We start from the raw sequence: 25,458 nt of genomic DNA on the forward strand, positions 1-25,458 counted from the left end.
ACAGATAGCATAGCAAACTGAAGACTTAAAATCTGGTAGATATTAACAGTGAGAAAGAAAAAAAAAAACAACATAAGGTAGTCATACGGCTTAAATTCAATGCTCATTACATATGCAATTCAAATTTTAAAATCAGCTAGTTCCATGGTTTGGGCTACCCATGCCCAGCACATCTACATCTCCCAATTGGTGAGGTGGGCTTTAATGTGATGCTTGAAGTTTTTTAAGCTAGTTATAGTTCTAATTTCAAATGGAAAGGCATTCCACAGTTTAGCAATACAGTAGGAGTATAGAGTCACCTGAGCTATTTTTACTCCTGGTTACTTCAATTAGAGTTTTATTAATGGATCTTAGTGGACGGGTATTTATATGGGGATTGAGGAAGTCGTGTAGAGCTGGTGTTTTATCGGGTTTATAGTACATTTGGTGGGCGGCAAAGAGTTACGTGAGAATGAGTTGGTGGGGTAGTTCTAACAAAAATAGTTGTCTTAGGGCCTTAGAATAATGGGTTCTAGGAGGACAGCTAGTGGCAAATTTAGCCATGTTATTATAGCAGGCATCTAGGTTGCTTAGGTCAGATTTGGAGAGATTGGTAAGGATGGGTGAGGCATATAGTAAAGTTGACAGAAGATGAGTTCTGGCTGTGGTTATTCTGGAGTTTGTGGTTAGGTAGTTTTTGGTTAAGCATAAAGCAGATGTCAAAGATGAAAGAGGCTATCACTGCCTAATTTTTCTGTACAAACTTAAGAAATAGAAATCTTCCCACCTTAATTCTTGCCTTTGACCCTTCATATATCCACCTACTTAACTCTATTATTCCATCAGAGAATGCAATGTTGCTGCTGCTGTTGCCCTATTCCTAAAATCCCGAATGACTCTACTGAATGTCTTCTCTGCATCAAGATATAACAACAGCAGCAACATTTTCTTATGGTAACCATTGGAAATATCCAATCCCACAAGACAGTGTCCTGAAACACAGATACTGAAAGAACGACTTTACATATACTACGTCAGATGTGGCCATTTCCTGGAATACTCCTTTTTCTCTAATCTATAGCAATCTCAGAGTTGAAATATATAAGTTCAGGGGGGTGTGAGGGGATTCCTCCACCACATCATGGGGTGCAAGGATCTTCTCCACTGCAAAAAAGAATTTTAAAGATGAAGACCAATGTTCAAAATTCACTCTTCACCTGTAGTTTCAGTCTTTTTTTCAGTGTTGTCACACTGCATTTTTAGTGCCAACATTTTATTAGGGAACCTTTTATTACACACTGCTTCCCTCTGGATCATTGCTGTATTAAAGTTGTCAAATGTTTGCTTTTCCTCCAAAATACTGCATTGATCAATATAGATTAAACTTTGGCAAAACCTTAGCTAGTATAGACACACTTTAAAAATCATGGTTTAAAATCTGGTCTACATGAAGCAGAGTATGAAAGGTCTTAAACCTCTATGGGTAACACAACCACTATAGTTTCTTCCAAGATTTTTATACTGTCCCTTTTTTCAAAATACTGTTAAACAAAACCTCCCAGATCTTTATCGCTTCCCCCTGTCAAAGTTCCAATCTTTCACAGGAATACAATCTGTTCCTGGAGACTTCCCTGATAATTGATTATACATCACCAAATGTATCTCATCCCTTCCTGTGTTAGCTATTGATTCTTCAGTTTCCTCTTTATCTAACCTTGGCATAGTCAAGTCTTCAAATATTTCTATTTGTAACTTTTCTTAGATCCACCATTCCTCTGCTTTACACAAATTTCCATAACATTTCTGAAATAACTCTGGTAAGTCTACAGGATCTCTGGTTAGTTTTCTTATCACAGGCTCCTTAAGTATGACAACAGCACTTTCTACTTTATGTTGTCCAAGATATTGTTTTAATTGTTTTTGTGCTGTGGAGTTATCAAAACATACTACTTTAACAATATCCCTTCTAAACTCATGAACATTATCCAAATACTTTATTTTCCATTTAACACTCAACAGATGTTCCTCTTGTTTTGTGAGATTCCCTTTCTGCAATATTTTAACCTTTGAAAAACCCTCAAAATAATTCCTTTTCCATCTTTCCCATATCTCGCTCTCTCTCTTATTTCCACCATATTTTAAACTTTCTTTCATTTTATCCCATCCCACTCCCTAGCTAGCCCTTCTTAAGAAATGTCGGTCTTCCCCAGTAACTCGCAGATCACTTCCACTACTCATTTTTAAACTCATTTCTTTTTGCCAAGCAGGAATGCACCACTGTCTCATTTGTACTTCATTGCCCTGCATCTTTAACATAGTCTTTACATGTGCGGAATTGAAATCATTATCTGACATGTTTTAAAGCTTTCAATGTTCTTTGAAATTGTTTTATTTTTTATTCAGTCTATCCAAGTTGTTGTACTTTGGGAAATATGTAAATTCTGTCTGAGCACCTGCTAGTAAACTCACATCTTGCATTCTAAATATTTCTTCAGAAATCTACCCTCTTTTGCTACATTTCCCTTCTCTATATCTACCCAATATGTCTTCTCTATTGTACATTAAGTTCCAGACCCTATCTATAAATACTCCAAATTGAAAGCCAATTGTTTTTCCCAAAATTATTTTAAGCTCCATAATAGTAGTTTTAGGTGGGGCGTAAATAAATGCCAGTGTAATCCTCACACCTGCCAATAAACTCTATTAACACAAATCTACCATTATTTATAATCCTCTCTCACTGATGGAGCCCCTCTCAATCACTTTTACCAGCCCCATTCCTTTCTACCAGATGCACTGATACATATCCTTTCTGAAATCCTTTCTTTGTCAAATCCACATGGTCATTTCCATCCAAATGCATCTCTTATAACGATGCTATGTGCATCATACACTTTTTATTGATTTTTTGCACCATACACTTCTTAATATAATTGATTACTCTCTGCTTTCGGCTTACACCTACAGTACCACTGACATAACATGCTAACACTGACAAGGCAGTCAAGCTGTATGACACTGCTTTTGAATACGTTTCCAACTTGCAACTTAAATGCCCACACTACTACTACGGCTAATCTTGTCTGAACTCAATAATTCTCATCTCTTTGACCCACGTCACATTTTCACAGACTTTTTTCTTCAATAAAAACACTCAAGAAAGAAGAAGCTAAATAAATGTTCAGTTCCCCTCCTTCCCCTTTTAATTCACAGCAAACACACACAACTCTACACACTTTCCAAAAAGGGAAATTACCTATCCATACAGGGGCAGTTGTTCCAAATGAACAGCTATACCCACATGTTTTACCTATTCTAAAATTAGGTTTAAGTATGCTGGAAGCAAATCCTTGTCCTATCGGTATCCTGCCCAGATGCAACCCCCCCCCCCAAAAATAAAACAACTTGTATGGTCTCAGGTAACTGATATTTTACAGTAAAAACAAAGCAGGAGGTAGCAGCCAAAGTTATGTATAATAACAGCTTTATTATTAAAAGAGGTGAGCGCTTTCGTGGCACCAGCCACTTCCATCAGACAATCAAAGAAGAGTAAAACACAGCATTTATACCAAGATTTTCATTGCCATCAACTACCCAAGTAATCCTTAAAACCATATACCTAGTATAAAAAGTTTTATACCTAGGGTGAAAAATTTTTAAAAGCTTAAAATTAAAAACAGCTTGACAACAGAAACAGCATATCACATCATACAACCTAATGCATACAATATAAAGGCATAAAAATATATAAAAGTATAAAAAAGTATAAAAGCTCAAGGGGGGGTACTACCTACTATTTCTTTAAATCTCTATTTAGAAGAATGGGTTTAATATTAATTTTGTCATTCAGGCCTACCCCAATGTTAGCTCGTAGCATTATAATCCATTCTAGTTCCCTAGCTTCTACTCTCTTCCTAACATCTCCACCTCTATTGTAGGTATAGACTTTATCTATTACTAAAAATAAAAAATTTGTGTGTCTCATCATGGTCCCTCACATGCCTAGCTAAGGCATTTGTCTCTATTCCTCTGGTGATATCATATATATGCTCCCTCATCCGGTCTCTCAGCCTTTGCGTTGTCATTCCAACGTAGATGGCAGGACAGACTATGCAGTGTGCCAAGTATATAATATTCATACCATCACAGTTAGCTAATATTCTGAAGGCAAACAATTCCTTTAGATCTGAATGTAGAAATCTACTTCCAGTGTTAATGAAGGTGCAGTAATTACATTTATTGCAGGGGAAGGTTCCATATCTGATTGCATTTTCTATTCTTGTTTCCATGGGTTGTGGTCCACACAATAATCTCTTTATAGATTTTTTATTCTTAAAAGCAAATCTCGGGGTCTCACCTACCAGCCTTTTAACATCATCATCAGCACATAGTATATTCCAGTTTTTTTCGATATACTTCCTGTAAAGATCTAATGTTACTCGAGTAGGATACTTGTACTCTCATAGGTTTCTTACTAGCAGTTCCTCCATCTATGATGGCATCCATATCTGAAAAGTATGGCTTACCTGTTCCTTCCCTTGCCTCAGATAGACCCACTAATGACTGTTGTATCTCTTTTTCACTGTACCCTCTATGTATGAACCTTTCCTTCATGTTCTTGATCTCTTCCTCATACTTATTTTGAATAGCTGTGAGTCTTGATGTTCTCAGACCTTGGCCTCTTACAGTGTTCTTAAATATGCGTCTCGGGTGCATGTTCTGTCTATGGACATAGCTATTCCTATAACATTCTTTCCTATAGATTTCAGTTTCCAGAACACTTCTATCTTTTTGAAGTATCCTGACATCCAGATACTCTATAAAATCATATGAATGCTTCACTGAAAACTTAAGGAAGCTGGTACTATTATCTATTTTGTGGAAGAATGATAGAAATGAGGCTACATCACCTCCCCATAAAATAAAGAGATCATTCACAAATCTCCTGTAGAACTTCAGATGCCTTCCCATCTCAGTCAGTAGGAATTCTTTCTCCCACATAGCCATAGCAGTATTTGCGTAGCCATTTGCACATGAAGTGCCCATGGCCACACCATCCTTTTGCCTATATAGATTCCTTCAAACAAAAAGATATTGTTCTCTGATATCAGTTCCATCAACAGTGATCAAAAAGGCTGACCCCATGTTCAGAAAATCACTTCCACTATATTGTGATTGAGAAACCACTCGTGAGGCATTAAGATTGCTCTGCTCAGCTTGTCTGCTATCACATTGGACTTCCCCGGAATGTGCGTTGCTATTAGAAAGTGCTGGGAAGAAACTGCTCATTGCCAAACTTTTAGGACCTCTCGACAAAGGGGGTAAGATCTGGTTCCCCCCTGCTTGTTTATGTACCAAACCACAGACATATTGTCTGAATGTATTGTAATTGTTCATAGAGGGAGAGAGTCGTGAAGTGCTTGCAACGCAAGAAGCACTGCTCTCATTTCTAGAACATTTATATACAAGTGAGCCTTGTGTTCTTGCCATGTATCTTGGACTGTTCTTCCCAGATAATGCCCTCCCCACCCTATTTGGGAAGTGTCCATGGTCACTGTAGCGATGGGTTGATGTGGAACAAAGGGTCTCCCTATGATCACGAGTGTAATGTATCCACCATCTTAAGTTGTTCTTGCATGATTCCGTTATTCTGATGAGGTGAGACATAGGAAGCTCTTGAAGTGACCATTGGGAGAACAACAGCCACTGAAAGATCCTCAAGTGCATTCAGGCAAGACGGACCAGTGCAACTGTGGAAGCCATTGTTCCTAGTAACCTTAGAATTATCTTTGCCTTCACTTTGGTCTTTGGAAGGAGGTGAAGTATCTGCTGTCTGAGGGCTACAACTCTTTCTGTTGGAAGACGTGCTACTATAGAGGAGGTGTCTAGATCTGTGCCTATAAATGTAATATGTTGACAGGACAACAAGGCAGATTTTTGAAAGTTGACTGTAATACCCAGCTGATTGCAAATGTCCAAAGTTAAATCCCTGGCTTGTTGGAGTAGATGCTTGGTGGTGGCAGATAGGAGCCAGTCGCCTAGATAGGGAAACACTCAGAATTCTAGAAGCCTCAGGTGAGCTGTGACCACTGCCATGCATTTGGTGAACACTCTGGGGGCTATAGTGAGACCAAGGGGCAGAGCTCTGAACTGGTAATGACTGGCACCCAGACGGAAGCATAAGTACCTTTTTGATGTACTGTCCATTTTTATATGGTAGTAAGTATATCTTGAAGATCTATCAAGCACATCCAATCGTCTTTCCCTAAAAAGGGAAGTATAGACTGCAGTGTCACCATTCGAACTTTGACTTCTTGACAGATTCATTTAACTTGCTTAGGTCTAATATGGGTCTCCAGTCCCCTGTTCTTTCTGGCATCAAAAAGAATCTTGAGTAAGTTCCGAATCCAATGTGGTCTGCGGGGATTTCTGGATGACTCTTTTTTACAGCAACTTTTGAATCACTACAGTTGCTTGCTCCCTTAGATTGGGTGGAACATCTGGGATTGTTCTGGTCTGTGGCACAGGATGGGAGAATGGAATGGAGTATCCTCTGGAAATTATTTGTAGTACCCATTTGTCTCTTGTGATAGTTTGCCAGGCTTCTGGGTACATGGATAGATGTCCCCTGACTGCCTCCAGAGTAGAGCAGTCGGGCCTCTTTCAGGAGCACTGATAAGGACGTCCACAAAAGGAATCATGATCACCCTGGTTCTGCGGGCCCCCTCTGCCTCTGGGGCGGCATCTACCATTACCAATTCCCCCTCTGCCCCTGGGGAAGGAATCACCCCGTGCAGCCTGGAAAATTTTCTGGGATCTTTTGAACCACATTTTCCCACTCTTCTGACCTTTAGGATAAGGTCTTGAAAGTACAGAAAAACATACTCCAACGGCAGAGAGAGTTTTTCCTTCCTGCTCGCATTGGGTGAGAGTGTCTTTTACTTTGGGTCCAAAGAGTGAGAAACCATCAAAAAGGGTGTTAGTAAAAGTAGACTTAAAGGGCTCCATAAAATTGTATAGTGTTGCCAAGAGAGGAGGTATTGATAGCGTTTCAGACAGATGTATATGAATGCTGGGAAATCTTGATGGTATTGTTCTGAAGAAGTCCTTATGAGAGGGATGAAAGCGCTTAACTACTGGGGTTTTTATTCAATAAAGGAGTGTTTTCTACAGAGGACTTTGCTGTTCTTCCTCCCTTTGGTTACCTGGTTTGTGGATATTTTTAGTTGATTGATTGTCCTCATCAGAAGGGGTGGTGGGCCTGCCAGCCACCTCTCTGCTTCAGGATCTCTACAATATCTGCAAATGAGATATCATCAGAGAACGATTGTGGGGACCCTTCAGACTCAAGGTCAGTGTCTGAAGTGACAGACTCATCTGGGGAGTCTACGTGCTTCATCTTGCAAGTTCTCTTCCAAGTTGGCTCCTCAGAAGAATATTCTGGGGAGGCCTCGGAGGTATCCTGCTCTGGTGCTGAATGGGTAGACAACACACTCCTCATCAGCTCAAAGGCAGATCCTGACGGCTCCAAAGACTCCCTCGGCTCAAAGGAGACAGAAGAAGGCACCGGAACCAATGAGATATGACCAGAGGCCGATGTAGGAGCAGAGTTAAACCGGGCCGATGCTCCGAGGGGTAGGCTCGACACCGAAGATCAGGGCCAAGAATCTCACCTGGGGCTGACCGGGGAACCACGGCTTCCAGACTCCCCGGATGGCACCGAGAGAGTCGGAGCAGATGTTGGCTCCATGAACACCGAAGGGGGTCCCAGAACCGACGGATCCACAGTAAGCGGTACCAAGCATTCTGGCTCTGAACGACTAGCTTGGCTCGGAGGAGCAACAACAGTGGGTATAACTGGTACAGTAGGCTTCGAGACCAAATGGGTGGGAGCCGAGAATAATTTAGTCAGCGCCGGCGACTTCAGGAGTCTGCGCACCACCCGTTCCACCATCATTGTCTGACCTGAAAGATAGGGATGGAGAGCGAGACCTGTGTAGAACTGGAGATCTCAACATCGGAGAAACCGGTGAAATATCCATGGAATGGCTCCAATTAGAGGTATCTTGTGGCTCTGAGGACTTTGGAGCCGAAGTACCAGGCTTGTCAACTTAAATGACCTCTGACGGCTCCAAGGACTGTGGAGTTGAGGAGGTAGTGGCCTTGGAGATTTTTGGTAGTCTGACTTTTGGCTCTGATTGAGCCGATGTTACAGGTGAATGTCTTTTTTGAGATTTTTCCTTTTTAGAAGAAGGAGAAGAGGAAGAAGAACTATGCTTCCTCAAAAGTTGGCTTTAAGAGCCCATTCAGAATCAATTTGTTTCTCCTGTCTTGAAGTACTCTTGCAGTGAAAGAGTGACAAAAAGTGCAGTCTTCCTGTAGGTGAATAGCACCAAGGCAATAAACACATATAACATGTCCATCAGTGCTGGACATTTTTTGTGAGCACTTCTGGCATTTTTTAAAGCCCGAAGGATTATGTTCCCTCTCTTTTGGGTCTTTATACATAGTTAAAGTAAGACCGCAAAAGTAATAACAAGAAATACTTAGCTATTGAACTACTGAACAGCTAAAGCTACACAGAACAGTAATTATGGGAAACACAAGGAAAAAGACAACCAGGGAGAAAAAAATAGGGCCTCTAACTCAAACGGTCCTATTTTCTAGACAAGACAACAGTTAACTACAAGCCCTCTAACTTAAATGGGCAAATAGCTCTCTAACTTAAACGAACTACTGACTTAACAGACAGGAAACAACCACCATTACAAGGGATACCAGTAGGCCTACAAAGCGACGGCAAAAGTGTACTTAAGGGGATAAAACTATCACTAACAGTAATGCAATAAAATGCACAATGAATAAATAAAATACAATTAGAATATAAGCCATCTATTATCAAATATAATAGTTTAAAGGAAAAATAAGAGAAAAATTGTCACAACTTAGTCACGGCCAAGATGAACGCATCCAACCTCATAAAGCGGCAAACAAGATCTGGGGAATTACACCACTGCATTGTGGGATACCTTCTTGCCACAAGCCAGGTTTGAGACTTTCAGCTATGTATTCAGCCAAGTCAAAGCCGAGAATCAGCTCCAAGAATCGGCTCCTAACCCATCATTGATCATCATCAATCCTGATAAACAGATCTATAAAGGAAGGAATTTTCCCTTCCATTTGGAAGATATCTCACATCATCCCACTACACAAAGGGGGCAATTCTAATGACTTCTCTAATTTTCGTCCCATAGCATTGCTATCACCTATAGCCAAAATCATGGAAAAGTGTATCCATAAACAACTACTTAATCATCTTCTCCATAACAACCTACTAGCTAACAGTCAACATGGATTTAGACCTTCACACAGTACCACTACAGCATTACTCTCCTTTACTAATGCTATCAACCATAACTGTAATAACACTAATCTATCATCTTCTATCTTCATAGACCTTTCAAAAGCTTTCGACATGGTTAATCATAAACTCCTTCTGCACATACTAAAATCTCTTTCAATTCATCCTTCTTCCTTATCCTGGTTTACATCTTACCTAGAAAACCGTCAGCAGGCAGTACTTTGGAAAAACTCATTATCTAACCTCCTTCCTGTCGCTATAGGTGTGCCTCAAGGGTCTATCCTTGGCCCACTCCTATTTTCTATATTTATTAACGACCTCCAGTCAGCTATTCCAAACACTACTTGCATACAATATGCAGATGATTCCACTATAATCTGCACTGCTTCCTCTCAGACTGAACTCCTGTCACTTACCCAAGAAGCTTTTTCCACTGTTGAACACTGGTTCTCTGACCGTTGCCTACTCCTCAACCCCAAGAAAACAAAGTTACTATTGTTCTCACCTACCCACAAATCAAGCTCTCTTAATTTCTCTATTACTTCCTCTGATAACACTCTGATTTCTCCTGATGCTACTACAAAACTATTAGGAATAACTATTGACAACAATCTCAGTTTTGATTCTCATATTAACAACACAATAAAAGTAATAAACAAAAGATTGGTTCCCTTTATAGAATCAAACCATTCCTTACACCTGAAGCTCGGACCACCTTAGCTAGTTCTCACCTTATCTCTACCCTTCTATATGCTTCTACTATTTATACCAATCTCTCTAAAAATAACCTCAAGAAACTTGCGACATCTTACCATAATATTGCTCGATTTGCCACAGGATCCCTCTTCAGAACTCATCACTGTCTTAACCTAAAACAACTAGGCTGGCTTGAACTTCCTAACAGGCTGATTTATCAACAGCTCTTAACTGCTCACAAAATTCTATACCAGCCTTCTAAAACACCAATTCTCTCTAACCTCATTATGCCTTATAATAACTTGAAACACCTACGCTCATCAAACAAACTACTGGCTAATATTACCATACCCAATAACTCTGCAGGTGATAGCCTTTTTTCTAACGCTGTTGGAAAAATATGGAACAAACTGCCATCTGATATCTCATCTTTATCTAGTCTTCCACTCTTTAAAAAACAGCTGAAAACACATCTCAATAAACACTGGCTCTGTTCCTGTAACAACCCAGATTAACCTTTCTTTTTCCTTTCCTCCTTAACTCCTCCTCACACAACATCCTATAGACATATGTAAAAAAAAAAAAAAAAAAAAAATTATTGTTAGAATCTGTATAGCAAAAACTTTGTTTATGTAATTTCCTGCGATGACTATGCCTGTTTGCATGTATATCACATGTTCTGACTCAATGTGTTATTATTTTTGACCTTGTATTGACTGTTGCTGTGAATTATCTGTAATATCGTTGGAGCTTTTCTCCCCGGGCCTCCACTGAAAATGGACATATATCCAGCTGGACTAGCCCGGTCAACAAATGTAAAATAAATAAAATAAAATAAATAAAATTGTAAGAATGAAGGCGAGATAGGACAACATAACATCCACCATTTTAAATGCTTTCCATTTTCTAACTTGTTTTGTTGGAATTTTATCCTCTTGGCAGCAGCGTAAATTAAGAACATTAGTCTGTACTTCCACCTGTATAAAAAAAAAGGGTAATTCTTTCTCCAGTGATTTCTCCTATCTACCTGATGAATCTGGGCATCTTGGGACAATGCAGCAATTGCCTCGTACACAGACAACCCTCTCCTCCTACCACCCAACACTACAACCTATGACAGATGCACTTATATAGCCAAACTGGAAGCAAAGCTCTCTTCACCCAAGACTGGACTAGACAGTCAAGAGGAGAAGGTAAACACTTGCACCACACCACACTCCTCACACTGTCCCTCAAAACCTACACCACCAAAACACACACATAGAAACACAAAACACACACCTACATTCGCGGAGGCTCTCAATAAAAACCTGCCCAAGCATCAGGGACATCCAAAGCATAAACTCAAGCAAACTCCACCCCCCAACACAACTCAAATGACACACAGCCCACAAACTCAGTGTGCCACTCAACCACAGCCCATAAGGCATAACAACGTACACAACACTCTAGTCATAGGTGACTCTATAGTCAGGCACACTGATGTTCCACTCACCAGGCTAAACAAGGAGAAAGTTACTGTCAGCTGCCTGTCAGGTGCCAAGATCCGCCACATAATGCATGCACTCAGGTCACTCCACAATAAGTACAAATATGACACTGTCATTGTCCATGTTGGTGTGAATGACCTGAGACGTACCTCTCTGGACTACATGAAGAGAGACATGGAGGAGCTCTCCGATCTTGTATCCCAGGCAGGTATGACCCTAACCCTGAGTAGCATCCTGCTATCACCCAGAATTATACCACAGTACAAGGACAAAATGATTGACTTCAACAATTGGCTAAGCTTCTGGTGTCATTCTAAGGGGATCCAGTATTTGTCTGCCTGGGACGACATGATAGACAGTCCATGATGCTTTGCCAGAGATGGCCTGCACCTGTCGTCCTTAAGATTCCGGATACTGGCTAAGGCTCTTGCCACCCCTATAGTGCCTTTTTAGGCAAGGTTCAAATGACAAATTCACCACCGTAACAGGTACAAGCAAGCAAAATCTGAGGGTAATGCTACTCAGTGCTAGAAGTCTAAACCTCAAAATGCACTCACTCGAGGCACTCCTTAAAATGGAGAACATTGACATCTATGCAGTGACAGAGACCTGGTTCAAAGCTCCAGAGAGCACCCCAGCATTACCAGGCTTCAATTCATACCACACCTTTCGGCCACCTAACCCAGAAAGAAGCACTAAAGGCGGAGGCATGTCCATATTCATTAAAGATATCCACACCTCCAGGCTAGTTGAACAGCATAATGCATCCGAGATTATCCAAGTGCAGCTAACTCTGGGCGAGACTACAATCCAAATTGTAGCTTGCTACAGACCCCCCACCATCCCCCAGGATTCACACTCCTCATTTCTTGATACACTGGAAAGTATTAGGGTACAACCCAACACCCTAATAATGGGCGATTTCAACTACCCCACCATTAACTGGGAAAACTACTCATGTACCAACTCTTTTGCTCAACGTTTTCTAGAATTCATAAATTCCAACGCCTTGGATCAACTTATTCACACCCCCAACCAGGGGCAGCAATATCCTAGACCTGGTCAGTACCAACATGGGAAACCGGTGTTCCACACCAGAGGTCAATTCCTCGTTGGTCAGATCCGACCACAAGCTAATCAGCCTAGATATCCACATCCCACCCCCAGCCCCAATTAGGGAAACCATCGTAAAAAACTTCTCCAAAGCCAACTTCACACTTCTTAAGACAGAAGTGGCAAACTTCATGACACCCATGCAGACGGACAATAGAGGTATGACTGCTGAATCCTACACAAATTCACTTTATAAGCACTTACACGAGTGCATGGATCATGCTATCCCTAACAGAACCAAGATGTTATCCTCCAAAAAAAGAAAGCCAATCTGGTGGTCCTCTGCCATAAACAAACTTTACAACAGAAGAAAGAAACTGTTGCAAAAAAAGAGTAAAATCCCATGATTGGAGGAACTCCCTGGTCAACCTCAGTAAGAAGCTGAGATCCCTCATAAAATCCTCCAAAACTAGTTATGAAAACAAAAATTGCTACTGACTCTAAAGACAACCACAAAGCATTCTATAGCTATGTCAAGAATCTAAATGGGAACACTCAGATCTGCTCTGAGTTACAGCACAATGGCACTAAATATAGAGAACCAACTGATATTGCCAACATCCTAGCAGATAGGTTCAGTGCTAACTTTACCCCCCTCTCACCCCCTAGAGAGCCCATCTCTATACCGGAAGAATGCAAAGTTCCTATAATCACGGCTGCACAGGTAAAAAAAAACACTCTCCAAAGCCAAGAACACAGCATCCATGGGACCTGACAATATCCCAGGCTGCGTTCTACATGAACTACAGAATGAACTGGCACCCTACCTAAGTACCATGTTCAATCATTGCCTCGCCTCAGGCTTTGTACCCAATGAATGGCACACCGCAACGGTTATCCCACTCCACAAAGGCGGAGCCACGACGGACCCCGGGAACTACCGCCCCATTAGCCCGATGAGCCTGGTCTGCAAGGCCATGGAACGTATCATCGTGGAACTCAAAGACATTGGTAATTTCCAAACTCTGGACCCTACCCAGTTTGGATTTGTAAAAGGCAGATCATGTCTCCTAAACCTGATTGACTTCTTTGAGGCAGTCACCAAAGCCATAGATGAGGGTAAAATGGTTCACACAGCTTATCTAGATCTCGCCAAGGCTTTCGACACCATCCCCTACTCTGGAATTATAGATAATCTCACTAAACTAGGTATAAATCCTTATGTCACAAGATGGGTTGCCAACTGGCTCACAGACAGAACCCACACTGTGAAAGTAGCGGATTCCAAATCCGACATCAGACCAGTGACAAGTGGAGTACCACAGGGTTCAGTCCTGGGTCCTCTCCTGTTTGGTATCTACTTCCCTGAAGTGCAGGCCAACACAGGTCGTCTTTGGCTAACAAAGTTTGCAGATGACTGCAAACTAGGAGCCATAATCGAAACTCCTAACGATGTGGACAAACTACAAAAGGGCCTCACTGAGACAGATATCTGGTGTCAAAGCCATGGCCTGAAGCTCAATGCCAAAAAGTGTATTGTCATCCCTTTGGTAAAAACTCTGTACCCATGAACTACCACGTAGCTGGTAGTCTACTTAATGCCAAAAATGTGATAACAGACCTTGGGACACAGGTGGACAGTAGTCTCTCCTTTGATAATCACATCACCACAGTGATCAGGAAATCCTTCTACGTGGCTCATCTCATCACAAAAGGATTCTCATCCAGAAAAAAAGAGGTCATTGTTCCCCTCTACTCATCACTCATTAGACCCATTATAGAGTACAACGCCACTTTTGGTATGTACCTCACAAGACAACTATAACAACTGGAAAAACCACAAAAATACCTCACAAAAAGGATTACTGGCCTCAAACAGATGCCCTATGCAGACCGTCTCAAAAAACTACAGCTTTACTCCATCGCATAAAACCTACTCAGGGGCGATCTCTGCCTAAAATACAAAGCTATGTCAAACCCAGAGCTGTTGGACATGCTCCACTTAAAGAAATCCCTCCAAGCTACACGCTCTAGGGACCTAAACTTTGCCACCACAATAAACAGAACATGCTGGAGGGATAGATTCCTGTCCCAGAGACTTCCCATACTCTGGAAAAGACTACCTATCTATGTCAAACAGAGCTCCTCATTAGCACTCTTCAAGAAAAACCTTGATGACTGGATGGGAAATGGGAAATTCACCCCAGAGATCACTTCTGTGGCTCTGCTCGACAGGGGCACAGGAAAATAAATTTCTTGGGTGGCGAAAGCCAGGGCACATTTTTTGGCTAGGCTTGTATGGGCCCTAGGGCCGATAGCCTAGTACCTACCTATGAACCTAAGTTGGAAGTAGGACAGCTAAACTGGTTTTCTCACATAAGCCATGTAGTTAGAACAACAGGTGCAACTTCTGAAAGCAAACAGTTATCAGTGGTGTACTCACACAAGGCTCAGGGTTTAAGCCCCTCTTCTATTTGTCATCTGTTTTTCATACCTTCACACCAATACTCCTGGCCTATGACTACCGAAATCTGCAGATGACTGTAAAATGGGTGGTATCAGTCAATCTTTCACTGATTCATAATTTCTTCAAAATGAGTTAAGGCCATGCTAACAACTGGTACAAGGACAATGATCTCAAGCTAAAATGTGAACAAATACAATATAGTTATCTTTGCCAAACAAAATATTTTCCTCATCCTCCCATACTATGTAGGTGACACAATCCTGCAAACAGATACTATTGTTAAGAGAAAAAGTTTTAAAAACATACTGTTATTTGTCTTTTTCCTGTTCTTCCAAAGTGAACATGTTATTTGTTGGGATAAGCTTATCAAAGATGGGCCTCATCTGTGAACAAAATGCAGCATTGCTAATGAACCTGAATATCATCTGTTTACTGCATTTCAGAATAAAGATATTTGGTTATAGCTTAGTGAAGCCTGGGATAAGGACGCACGGCCAAGTAAGAGTTAATTTTCTGGGGCAGGCTGTCTTTCCTGGAAAATTTGAGCTACTGTTGTTGAATTGAACATTTTGTACTTCTTGAACTTTCTGTACTAGCTGTGGGTTTGAGGTAATTTGTGATAAACATGTTTTTCCTATATGTTTTTTATAGCCAACTGTCAACGGTCAGAAATGTAACAAAAAGTTGTTTTGCTTGCAGTATAAAAGTTGATGTCAGTAAACAAGTTGATCACATCAGTCCAGACCGGACATCTTGGCCAACATGCTGTGTAATCTGGTTAGCTGCTAATAAAGGAAAATTCATCGCCTGAGGCAGATGCGACTCGTTTGAATTTTTACTTCTGACATTTTGGTCCTTCGGACCGGAAACCTCTACGAAGATACGAATCAGACCGACAGAGAGACCGAAAAACCTGTGCAGGTGAGGGTTTCTCATCTTAAGATTCCCTCGACTGAAAGCCCTCCGACTGATTTGTCATTGAAAAGAGGCCGGCTGCTCTCTGATCCCTATCTGAGGGACGGTTTCTGAACGAAAAGGGGAAACGGAGTCTCATCTGGTTCAGGTAGGATGAAAAATAAATTTCTTTTAATTTAATTTAATCTTGTCGACAAGGTTTTATTTTTAGTTAAGGATGGGTAGGATTACTTGTTAAGATTATTTTGTTAGGGTCACCTGTTAAGATAGTCACATTTTTATAATAAGCCCTGTAAAATAATTTTGACACAGTCCTAAACACCTGAGGAAAAAAAAAAAAAAAAAAGAGGGGAAGGTAAATAAGAAATCTAGGGGAAACATGGGTTCGGGTTGCTGCAAGTGTGAGAGTGATGCCTGTTTAAATGTTGATGCTAAGTATATGAAAGGTTTAAACAAAAATAATGTTAAATTTTTGAAAGTGGTAGTCCGAGATATGATTTTGATGGTACACTGAATAAGAATGCCTGTGCAAAATTGGTTAGAGATTTGAAAAGAGATGCGGGAACTAGAACTAAAAAACAAAGACAATTGGGATTTCCCCAAGCACAAAAATGGTTAGAAGAGGCAAATAAACGAGCTATAAAAGAAACAGTGCCAGGAAAAAGAAAAAATAAACCAAAAGGGATCACTGGTGCCAAGTGGAAAAGTAGCTTTATTTTTAGATGAGGATGAGCATACAGTTTGTGCGGTACAAAGGCAGGCAACTGCCCCACCGTATGGGGAAATTGCTGCTGCTCTACCAGTGGAACCTCCTCAATATTAGTCGAAGATGTGGGATCTGTACAGCAGGGTGGGTTATTGGCTGCTCAAGGAAACGTTGTGACCCCTCCAATTTACCCGCAAATTCCCGTAGTACCCAAGGTTGCTTTGCAACAGGTAGACCAACCTATGCAGTTAAGGTCGGGACCAGCAGGGCAAGGACGTTGGGCCATTAAACTTTCTGACCACTCAGAAGCCCTTCCCTTAATACAAGTTGCAAACCCACAAGCAGGGGATGTTGGACAAGAGCCAACTATTTTAGTTTATCGTCCCTGGGCTAGAGAGGATATAAAATGAGCTACGGATGGTATTCCTCATCCCAAGGTTAATTTTCAAAAGTTTTCTGAGGACATAGTTGGTATGCGTTTAAGTTATCATCTAAATGGTTTAGAAGTAGAACAAGTAGTGTGACAAATCCTGGGTCCAGATTGGCACTTAGTTTGTGGTACTTGGACACGTAAGGCAGATGACAGCACTACATTAAAGCATAATTCTGGGGTGTTAGACACGCGAGTCACTGATCTGTTGAAGAGAATTTCTGATAAGTGGCGTCCAAGAGCAGATTGGACAGTAATAAATCAGTGCATCCAAAATGATGATGAATCTGTAGATCACTAAATTGTAAGATTGACAGAAGTGTTCAATAACCATTGTGGAATGATGACACAAAAGACAATCACAAGGCCTTCTTTAGCTATGTTAGAAACCTGGGTGGAAACTCCCAGATATGCTCAGAGTTAGTCCAAAATGACACAAAATACACTGAACCCACTGACATTGCCAACATTCTGGCAGACAGGTTCAGTGCAAATTTCTCCTCCCCCTCCCCCACAAAAGGAGAAATAACTATCCCAGCAGAGTGTAGCCTCCCTAACATCTCAGATGCCCAGGTGAGAGCCGCCCTCTCTAAAGCTAAAAACACAGCATCAATGGGACTGGATGCTGTCCCGGGCTGTGTGCTACATGAACTCCAAGAGGAACTAAACCCACACATAAGGCTGCTGTTTAATCTTAGCCTTACTACAGGATACGTACCCAAAGAGTGGCGTACAGCAACAGTGGTCCCACTTCACAAAGGCGGTGCTTCTACGAACCCTGGAAATTACCGCCCTATAAGCTTGACGAGCCTGGTCTGCAAAGCTATGGAGAGGATCATTATGGAACTCATAAACAAAGACATTGGATCCTACCCAATTTGGCTTTGTCAAGGGCAGATTCTGCCTTCTGAACTTGGTCGACATTTTTGAAACAGTCACTAAGGCCATTGATGAGGGTAAGGCAGTTCACACAGCCTACCTTGACCTTGCAAAAGCCTTTGACACAATACCCCACTCAGGCATCATAGACAAACTCACCAGCTTAAATGTAAACCCATATGTCACAAGATGGGTTGCAAACTGGCTCAAGGACAGAACCCACAGGGTCAGAGTTGCTGGAGCTATGTCAGACTCTAAGCCAGTCACAAGCGGTGTCCCACAGGGCTCAGTCCTGGGACCCCTCTTGTTCGGCATTTATTTTTCCGAGGTACAGGCAAACATAGGAGGATTGTGGCTGACAAAGTTCGCAGATGACTGCAAACTGGGCGCCATAACTGATACTCCAGTGGACACAAACATCCTTCAGAGAGGCCTCATAGAAATGGATAATTGGTGCCAGAGCCATGGCCTTAAGCTGAATGCCAAAAAATGTATAGTCATACCCTTTGGGGAAAAACAAGGTACCGACAAATTACCACATAGGCGGTAATCCATTAAGTACGGAAGAGGTAATCAGGGACCTAGGGACCCAGGTTGACAGTAACCTCTCATTTGACACTTACATTGCCAAAGTGGTTAGGAAGACCTTCTATATTGCCCACCTTATCATGAAGGGTTTCACATCTAGATCAAGAGAGGTCATTGTGCCCCTGTACTCTTCTCTTATCAGGCCAATGATTGAGTACAATGCCCCATTTGGGATGTATCTCACCCGACACCTGCAGCAGTTGGAAAGACCCCAAAAGTTCCTCACCAAGAGGATAAAGGGTCTTAAACATGTCATATGCTGCCCGACTGAAAAAACTCCAGCTCTATTCAGTCGCATACCGCCTACTCAGAGGTGATCTGTGCCTGACGTACAAGGCCATGTCCAATCCTGAATTAATGGACATGCTCCACCTCAGAAAATCCAAATCCATCAGAGCCACGAGAACAAGTGACTTAAACCTCATCACAGAAATAAATAGGACGTGCTGGAGGGACAGATTTATAACCCAGAGGCTCCCTACACTCTGGAACAGAATCCCAGTCCGGGTTAGGCAGAGCCCCTTACTGACGCTATTCAAGAGAAATCTCGACGAGTGGATGGGAGATCGTAGGTTTACCCCGGGGGTCACCTCTGTGTCACTACTAGACAAGAGGCATAGTAAACTAAACCCTAAAAGGGTGTAGTATTCCCATCCTAAGGGGTGGTGCAAGCCACATACACTCTGGCTGGGCTTATAAATGCCTTAGGGCAGATAGCCTAGTACGAACCTATGAACCTATGATTCCGCAGGATCAGACTACTGATAGTCCATACGAACAGCAATTGAAAAACACTTTTCTTAAAGGTTGTAAGGCTCCGATAAATAGTTTTATAACTAAGCATATGGTTGATCACAGAACATGTAGACTGCAACCTTTGTTTGAATATGCACTGAATGCTGAGCGACATTTCAATTTAAAAAAGAAAAAGAAAGTACAAGTGTTAGCAGTAGGGGATGATGGTGGTATATTTTTGGTACAGGACCAAAGGGAGCAAGGGCACCGTGGTGGCGTACAAAGACGTGGGGGCCCGAAATGGGACACATCGTATAAACAGGGTGGACATTCAGAGGAATATGAGGGGAGGTTAAAACGTGGAGAATGTTTTAAATGCGGTAGACGTGGGCACTTTGCTGCCAACTGAGAAGAGTGGCAACATCCCCCACAGCTTACGAACAAGGGCTCCGCATGACTATATGATAGTAAAGGAAGGCGCCAAATTCATTATTGCGATTATTGTAGAGAAAGATAAAAGCAGGCAACAAAGAATAAAAATTGCGCATTTCCAAGGTACTTGGTACAAGAGTAGTTACTATAACCATTGTGTCACCACAAGAAAGTGATTCAGGAGTTTATGGAATCGGAGTGTCTCTTTCAACTAGAACTGATCCTTTGGGGACCCTCCAACTTAAAGTACAAAGCCTTAAGAATGCTATAAATAAAGCAGATTTTGCCTTCACAAAAGAAGAACAATTGTTACTCGAGACGGGATTCGTACACCATAATGAATGGTTATCTTGGGTTAGATATAGTACCCGAGAAGCACATTGTGAGAACTGTATTTCTTGTGCTGAAGGTAAACGGCAATTAGCAACAGTCCCATTGATGCAAGACGAAGGTAACCTAACGTGTCTGTTGAAATTATTCTTCAACAAAACTGAAGATAAATGCAAAGATGAAACTCAGCGTTTTCCGGTCATAAGCAAAGTTGAGAAACCGCCTGCAGCGATTTCCTATCCAGGTTCATATATGTGCATTTCCAGAGATGGCACAGGGAAAAATTATGGCAATATGGGACAGAACTATTGCAATGTTATTGTGAATGGCAATGAGAATCCATTTCTGGAGAACCAAACTCATAGTTTAGCAGACGTATGGTGGTTATGTGGAGACAACAAACTCAGATCAAGGCTTACGATTCCCTGGAAGGGAACTTGTGCACTTGTAAAGTTAATTCTGCCATTCTACATTTTCCCAGTTCCAGCAAGCAATTTCATAAGAGAACTTGAAATAAAGCCGAAGTGGTTGAGTAGGAGAAAAAGAGAGGCACCGAAGCAATCTTTCGATAACGGTGTCTACATCGATAGCATTGGCGTACCTGATGAATACAAAGCAATAAACCAAATAGCAGCTGGTTTTACATACATCTTTGTCTGGATTCAACCTAATAAGAATGTGGACTGGATCAACTACATTTACTATAACCAGCAGCGTTTTGTGAACTATACCAAAGATGCATTGAAAGGAATTGCTGAACAACTGGAGGCCACTTCGCAGGTGGCATGGCAGAATCGAATTGCATTAGATATGCTCCTGGCCAAAGAAGGAGGAGTTTGCAAGATGTTTGGGACTTTCTGTTGTACATATATTCCAAATAACACTCCGCCTGATGGAAGTATCACTCGAGCTTTGAAAAGTTTGGAGATGTTATCCGAAGAATTGGCAGAGAACTCTGGGGTAAATAATCCCTTTACAGATTTTCTACAAGCGTGGTTTGGAAAATGGAGTCATCTCATGAGCAGTTTCCTGGTGTCTGTTGGAGTCGCTGTGGCTATCGTGGTGGTATGTGGTGGTTGTTGTATACCCTGTATTAGAGGTCTTCTACAAAGACTGGTTGATACTGCTGTTACGAAGACGGTGGACCAGCAATTGAAACAGACTGGTGAAAATGAATATATTGAAATGTGACTCTCTGCAAATGTTTTTGAAGTTTAAAAATTTGTCTTGCCAATGAAGTAATGTATGCAAAGAAAAACTTAGTTTTTACCATATATTGCTGAAATAAAAGACAAATAAAAGTGTTTTCAGGGGGGAAATGTTAAGAGAAAAAGTTTTAAAAACATACTGTTATTTGTCTTTTTCCTGTTCTTGCAAAGTGAACATGTTATTTGTTGGGATATGCCTATCAATGATGGGCCTCATCTGTGAACAAAATGCAGCATTGCTTATGAACCTGAATGATATCTGTTTTCTACATTTCAGAATAAAGAGATCTGGTTATAGCTCAGTGAAGCCTGGGATAAGGACGCACGGCTGAGTAAGAGTTAATTTACTGGGCAGGCTGTGTGTCCTGGAAAATTTGAGCTACCGTTGTTGAATTGAACATTTTGTACTTCTTGAACATTCTGTACTAGCTGTGGGTTTGAGATAATTTGTGATAAACATGTTTTTCCTATATGTTTTTCATAGCCAACTGTCAACGGTCAGAAATGTAACAAAAAGTTGTTTTGCTTGCAGTATAAAAGTTGATGTCAGTAAACAAGTTGATCAGATCAGAGGAGATCAGATCAGTCCAGACTGGACATCTTGGCCAACATGCTGTGTAATCTGGTTAGCTGCTAATAAAGGAAAATTCATCGCCTGAGGCAGATGCGACTTGTTTGAATTTTTTCTTCTGACAACGATCATAGCAGATTTAGGCATACTTGATGATTCCTCATCCTTTGACCATCATGTTTCCACAGCAGTTTGGAAACCTTTCTGTCTGGCTCATTTGATTCCTAAAGCTCTCTCATCTAGTTCCAAAGTTAATTCTTCTCTACGCATGTCTTATCAGACCCATTCCTGAATATAATGCCCCTTCTGGCATGTATCTGTATAAACACATCATTCAACTTGCAATACCTCAGAGGTTCCTAACTAATAACATCAGTGGCGTCAAAATCTTAGTTTCTCAGGACAGACTCTATACTCAGTTTCTTAACTCCTCCAGAGGGATCTGTGTTTAACCTTTCAAGTCATGAAAGATCTAACCCTCTTTGACCCCCTATTCCTTCACATAACAAACTGTTCCTCAAATACAATGTTAAAGGAGCTAAGCCTTCATTAACAGATAAATGAAATACTGGTATAGAAAATTCACGTTCTTATTTATCCTGCATCCCTAGAACAAATTTTCACTACATGTCAAGCAAAGTAGCACTGTTGTCACCATCAAGGTAACCCAAGACAATGAGATGGCTGTCCTCAAATTCATCTAGATGAGAGAGTTTTAAAAATCAAATGAGCCAGACACAAAGGTTTCCAAATTGCTGTGGAAACATGATGACCAAAGGATGAGGAATCATCAACATGATTATTCTGTGGCTCTGCTCGACAAGGGCACAGGAAATTAACTTTCTTGGGTGGCGTAAGCCAGGGAACCTTGTTGGCTAGGCTTACTTAGGCCCTTGGGCTGATAGCCTAGTACCTACCTATGAACATATTCTCGGTGAAAATCATCCACAACAAAGAGTTTTTAAAGATGTATGCACAGGTGAAGAAATTAGTTACAAGTACGAATCAGCATCCTGTTTGCAAGTTTAAACAGCTCCCTATTACCCACAGTTTCAAGTCCCAGAACTGCACAACAGACTGTTACTGACAAAGTGCAGTGAATCTTAAAACTCACTGTAATTATACTACATCACTTTTGGCCTCTGCACCCCAAATATGGGGAAACTGCGCCCCCACAACCTTATTTATGTAAACTTACATTTTTTGTCATGTGTCCCCCATACTCCTATGTATATACAAGAACTCCAAGAATGTTGTACTTCAGATTAAGGGAATATTACAGGTACTGCAACCACGGATAACACATTTGTACTTTCAGAGTCACTATTCCAAGGAACTTGCAGCCTTAAGAATTTCAACAGAAGCCCATTTAAAATAGTAACATAAGCAATATATCCTCCTATCACTGTCTGCAGCTGCACAACATTAACTGTGAAAAAGAACTACATTACAGACCTACTGTTTTGATACTGATTTGAAGTTTACAAGGCACAAAAACAGAACCTAGACCAGGGCACAACTGATGCTAAAACCATGACTACAAATTGCATACCTGTCTGTTATCCATTCAGGTCGAACCACCTTCTCTTCTTTAAGCTCCTTGACTTTCGCATTTGGAAGATTTGTGGCAATGATGTGCGTTGTTTTGGCTTTGCAATAATACACATGATACTGGCCTCCATGAAGCAACATTAGCCTTCGTAACTCATCAGCAGTGGGATCTAAAAAACATTAATTTATAGACACTGATTATATGTATAGGAAAGCTACCTTTCATTACTTACAGGCAAGCTTAGACTAACAAACAATTACTTATATCTATTCACAGTATTTATTTACATATCTGACGGTTAACTAGGTGGTCTGGCTCATCTCAGGACCCTATTTAGTAAAAGCCCGATCCAGAATAATACAAGTCAATACAGTTACAGCATCTAACATCTTTAAAAATAAATAAATAAATAAGTAAAACTGCGTAATCTACATTCAAAGTTATGATAAATGGTAGTCATTATGAAACAATGCAAAATCTAAATAAGCAACACAAGACGGACACTGCTGCATAAAATGAATCAATACGAAACCATTTCAGGCTAACTAATGCTTGTATTTCAATTCAAAAAGGCAGCTCATACTAAGGTAATCCTGCAAACTAGAGGGTAGTATCTCTTATGATTAATACAATTCATTCTAAGACAAGTCAGCAAATAGTACAGCAAGTGCATGCAGACTGAAATTGTCCATCAATCCACAACCGTTTTTTCCAATTTTTACACATGGGGTCTGTGCCACTTCAACAGTTAGAATCATCTAGAACAAAGGTTCACATCACTGGGTGGATAGCCCTGCTGCGGCTGTGCTTTCATACCACACAGTTGCAAGCACAATCACACCTACGACCAAATTAAAGTGCCCAAACCACCTACTGTGGAATATGGGAAGAAACTGGAACACTTAGAGGAAACCCACATGAACAAAAAGGCACACCAGCTAAGAATCAAGAGAGGGAAACTCTTGCTGTTAAAATAAGTGGAATAAAGTAACAACTGCACAGAGGTAAAAGCTGGAACTAAGGTCAAACAAGAGGGCAGAGTGTATGAAGACTAAACTGTAAATGAATAAAACGGTACAAAGAATATGAGATACCAGTCAATTCATGGCACACAAACAAACTCTGACCATGTCCCAGCTGATCTAGGTTAAGGTAGTGCTGCAACCACTACATCACTCAGCTGGGGATGGGAATGAGCAGCTAATGCCAATTCATCCAAGTGGAGAGAGGTAGTTTGGTCCTGTCAAAAGAAAAAATTCAAGTGAGTCACATCTGCCTCAGGTGATGAAAATTTCCTTTATTAACTGCTAACCAGATTACAGCAGCATGTTGGCCAAGATGATATCAATCTGATCAGCTTGGTTACTGACATCAACTTTTATACTTTCCTGTTACTAGCTAAAATAGCTTTTGTTACATTTGACAGTTGGCTATGAAAAACATCTAGGATCACAATTTACCTCAGAAAAGAATGTTTTACCTCAAAACCACAGCTAGTGTAGAATGTTTACCTCAAAACCACAGTTAGTGTAGAACGTTTACCTCAAAACCACAGTGGTAGCTGGAATTTTCCAGAGCCTGCCTCAGTAAATTAACTCTTATTCGGAAGTATAGAAAACAGGTGTTATTCAAGTTCATAAGCAAACTACATCTATCATAGATAAAGCCCATCTTTAATAAACATGGTTCAATGACCTTTTCTTACCAACACTTCAGCAAATAGCATATTCATTTTGCTAGATGGGAGAAAGGGACAAATAATAATAATGTGTTTTAAAACTTTTTCTCTTAACAGTCCCCACTGCAGGAACACAGGAGTGCAGCTATAAGACAGGTGGGCACAACAGTCCAGGAGTGAACTCAACACAACTGAGTCTCAGTACTACACTGAAGCACGCTTCTTCATTAAGCAATGCATCATGCTTGTCAGCCATCACAGAAAAAGCTGTAGAAGCAATGAAATATCAACCCAACTGATCATGACAGCCTGGGCTCTAAGTCACAAATGTGATAAGTGATCAAACTCTGAGTTTCCATTACAAAATAGTGAAAATGAATACACATAC

The 25,458-nt window shown here is 41.0% G+C and overlaps 1 protein-coding gene across 1 annotated transcript in view; it reads right to left on the minus strand.

Annotated features, from left to right (window-relative positions):
• The window catches only part of REV1 (REV1 DNA directed polymerase), a 4,137,464-nt gene that overhangs the window by 3,517,259 nt on the left and 594,747 nt on the right, over nt 1-25,458 (minus strand). The window contains exon 4 of the mRNA XM_044071967.1: nt 23,393-23,561. Within this exon, the coding sequence (XP_043927902.1) occupies nt 23,393-23,561 (169 nt within the window). The remainder of the gene's footprint in view (nt 1-23,392; nt 23,562-25,458) is intronic.

This window comes from Protopterus annectens, chromosome 5.part0 (genome assembly GCF_019279795.1).
Source record: "Protopterus annectens isolate FY-2018-M chromosome 5.part0, PAN1.0, whole genome shotgun sequence".
NCBI classification, from domain to species: Eukaryota; Metazoa; Chordata; order Ceratodontiformes; family Protopteridae; genus Protopterus; species Protopterus annectens.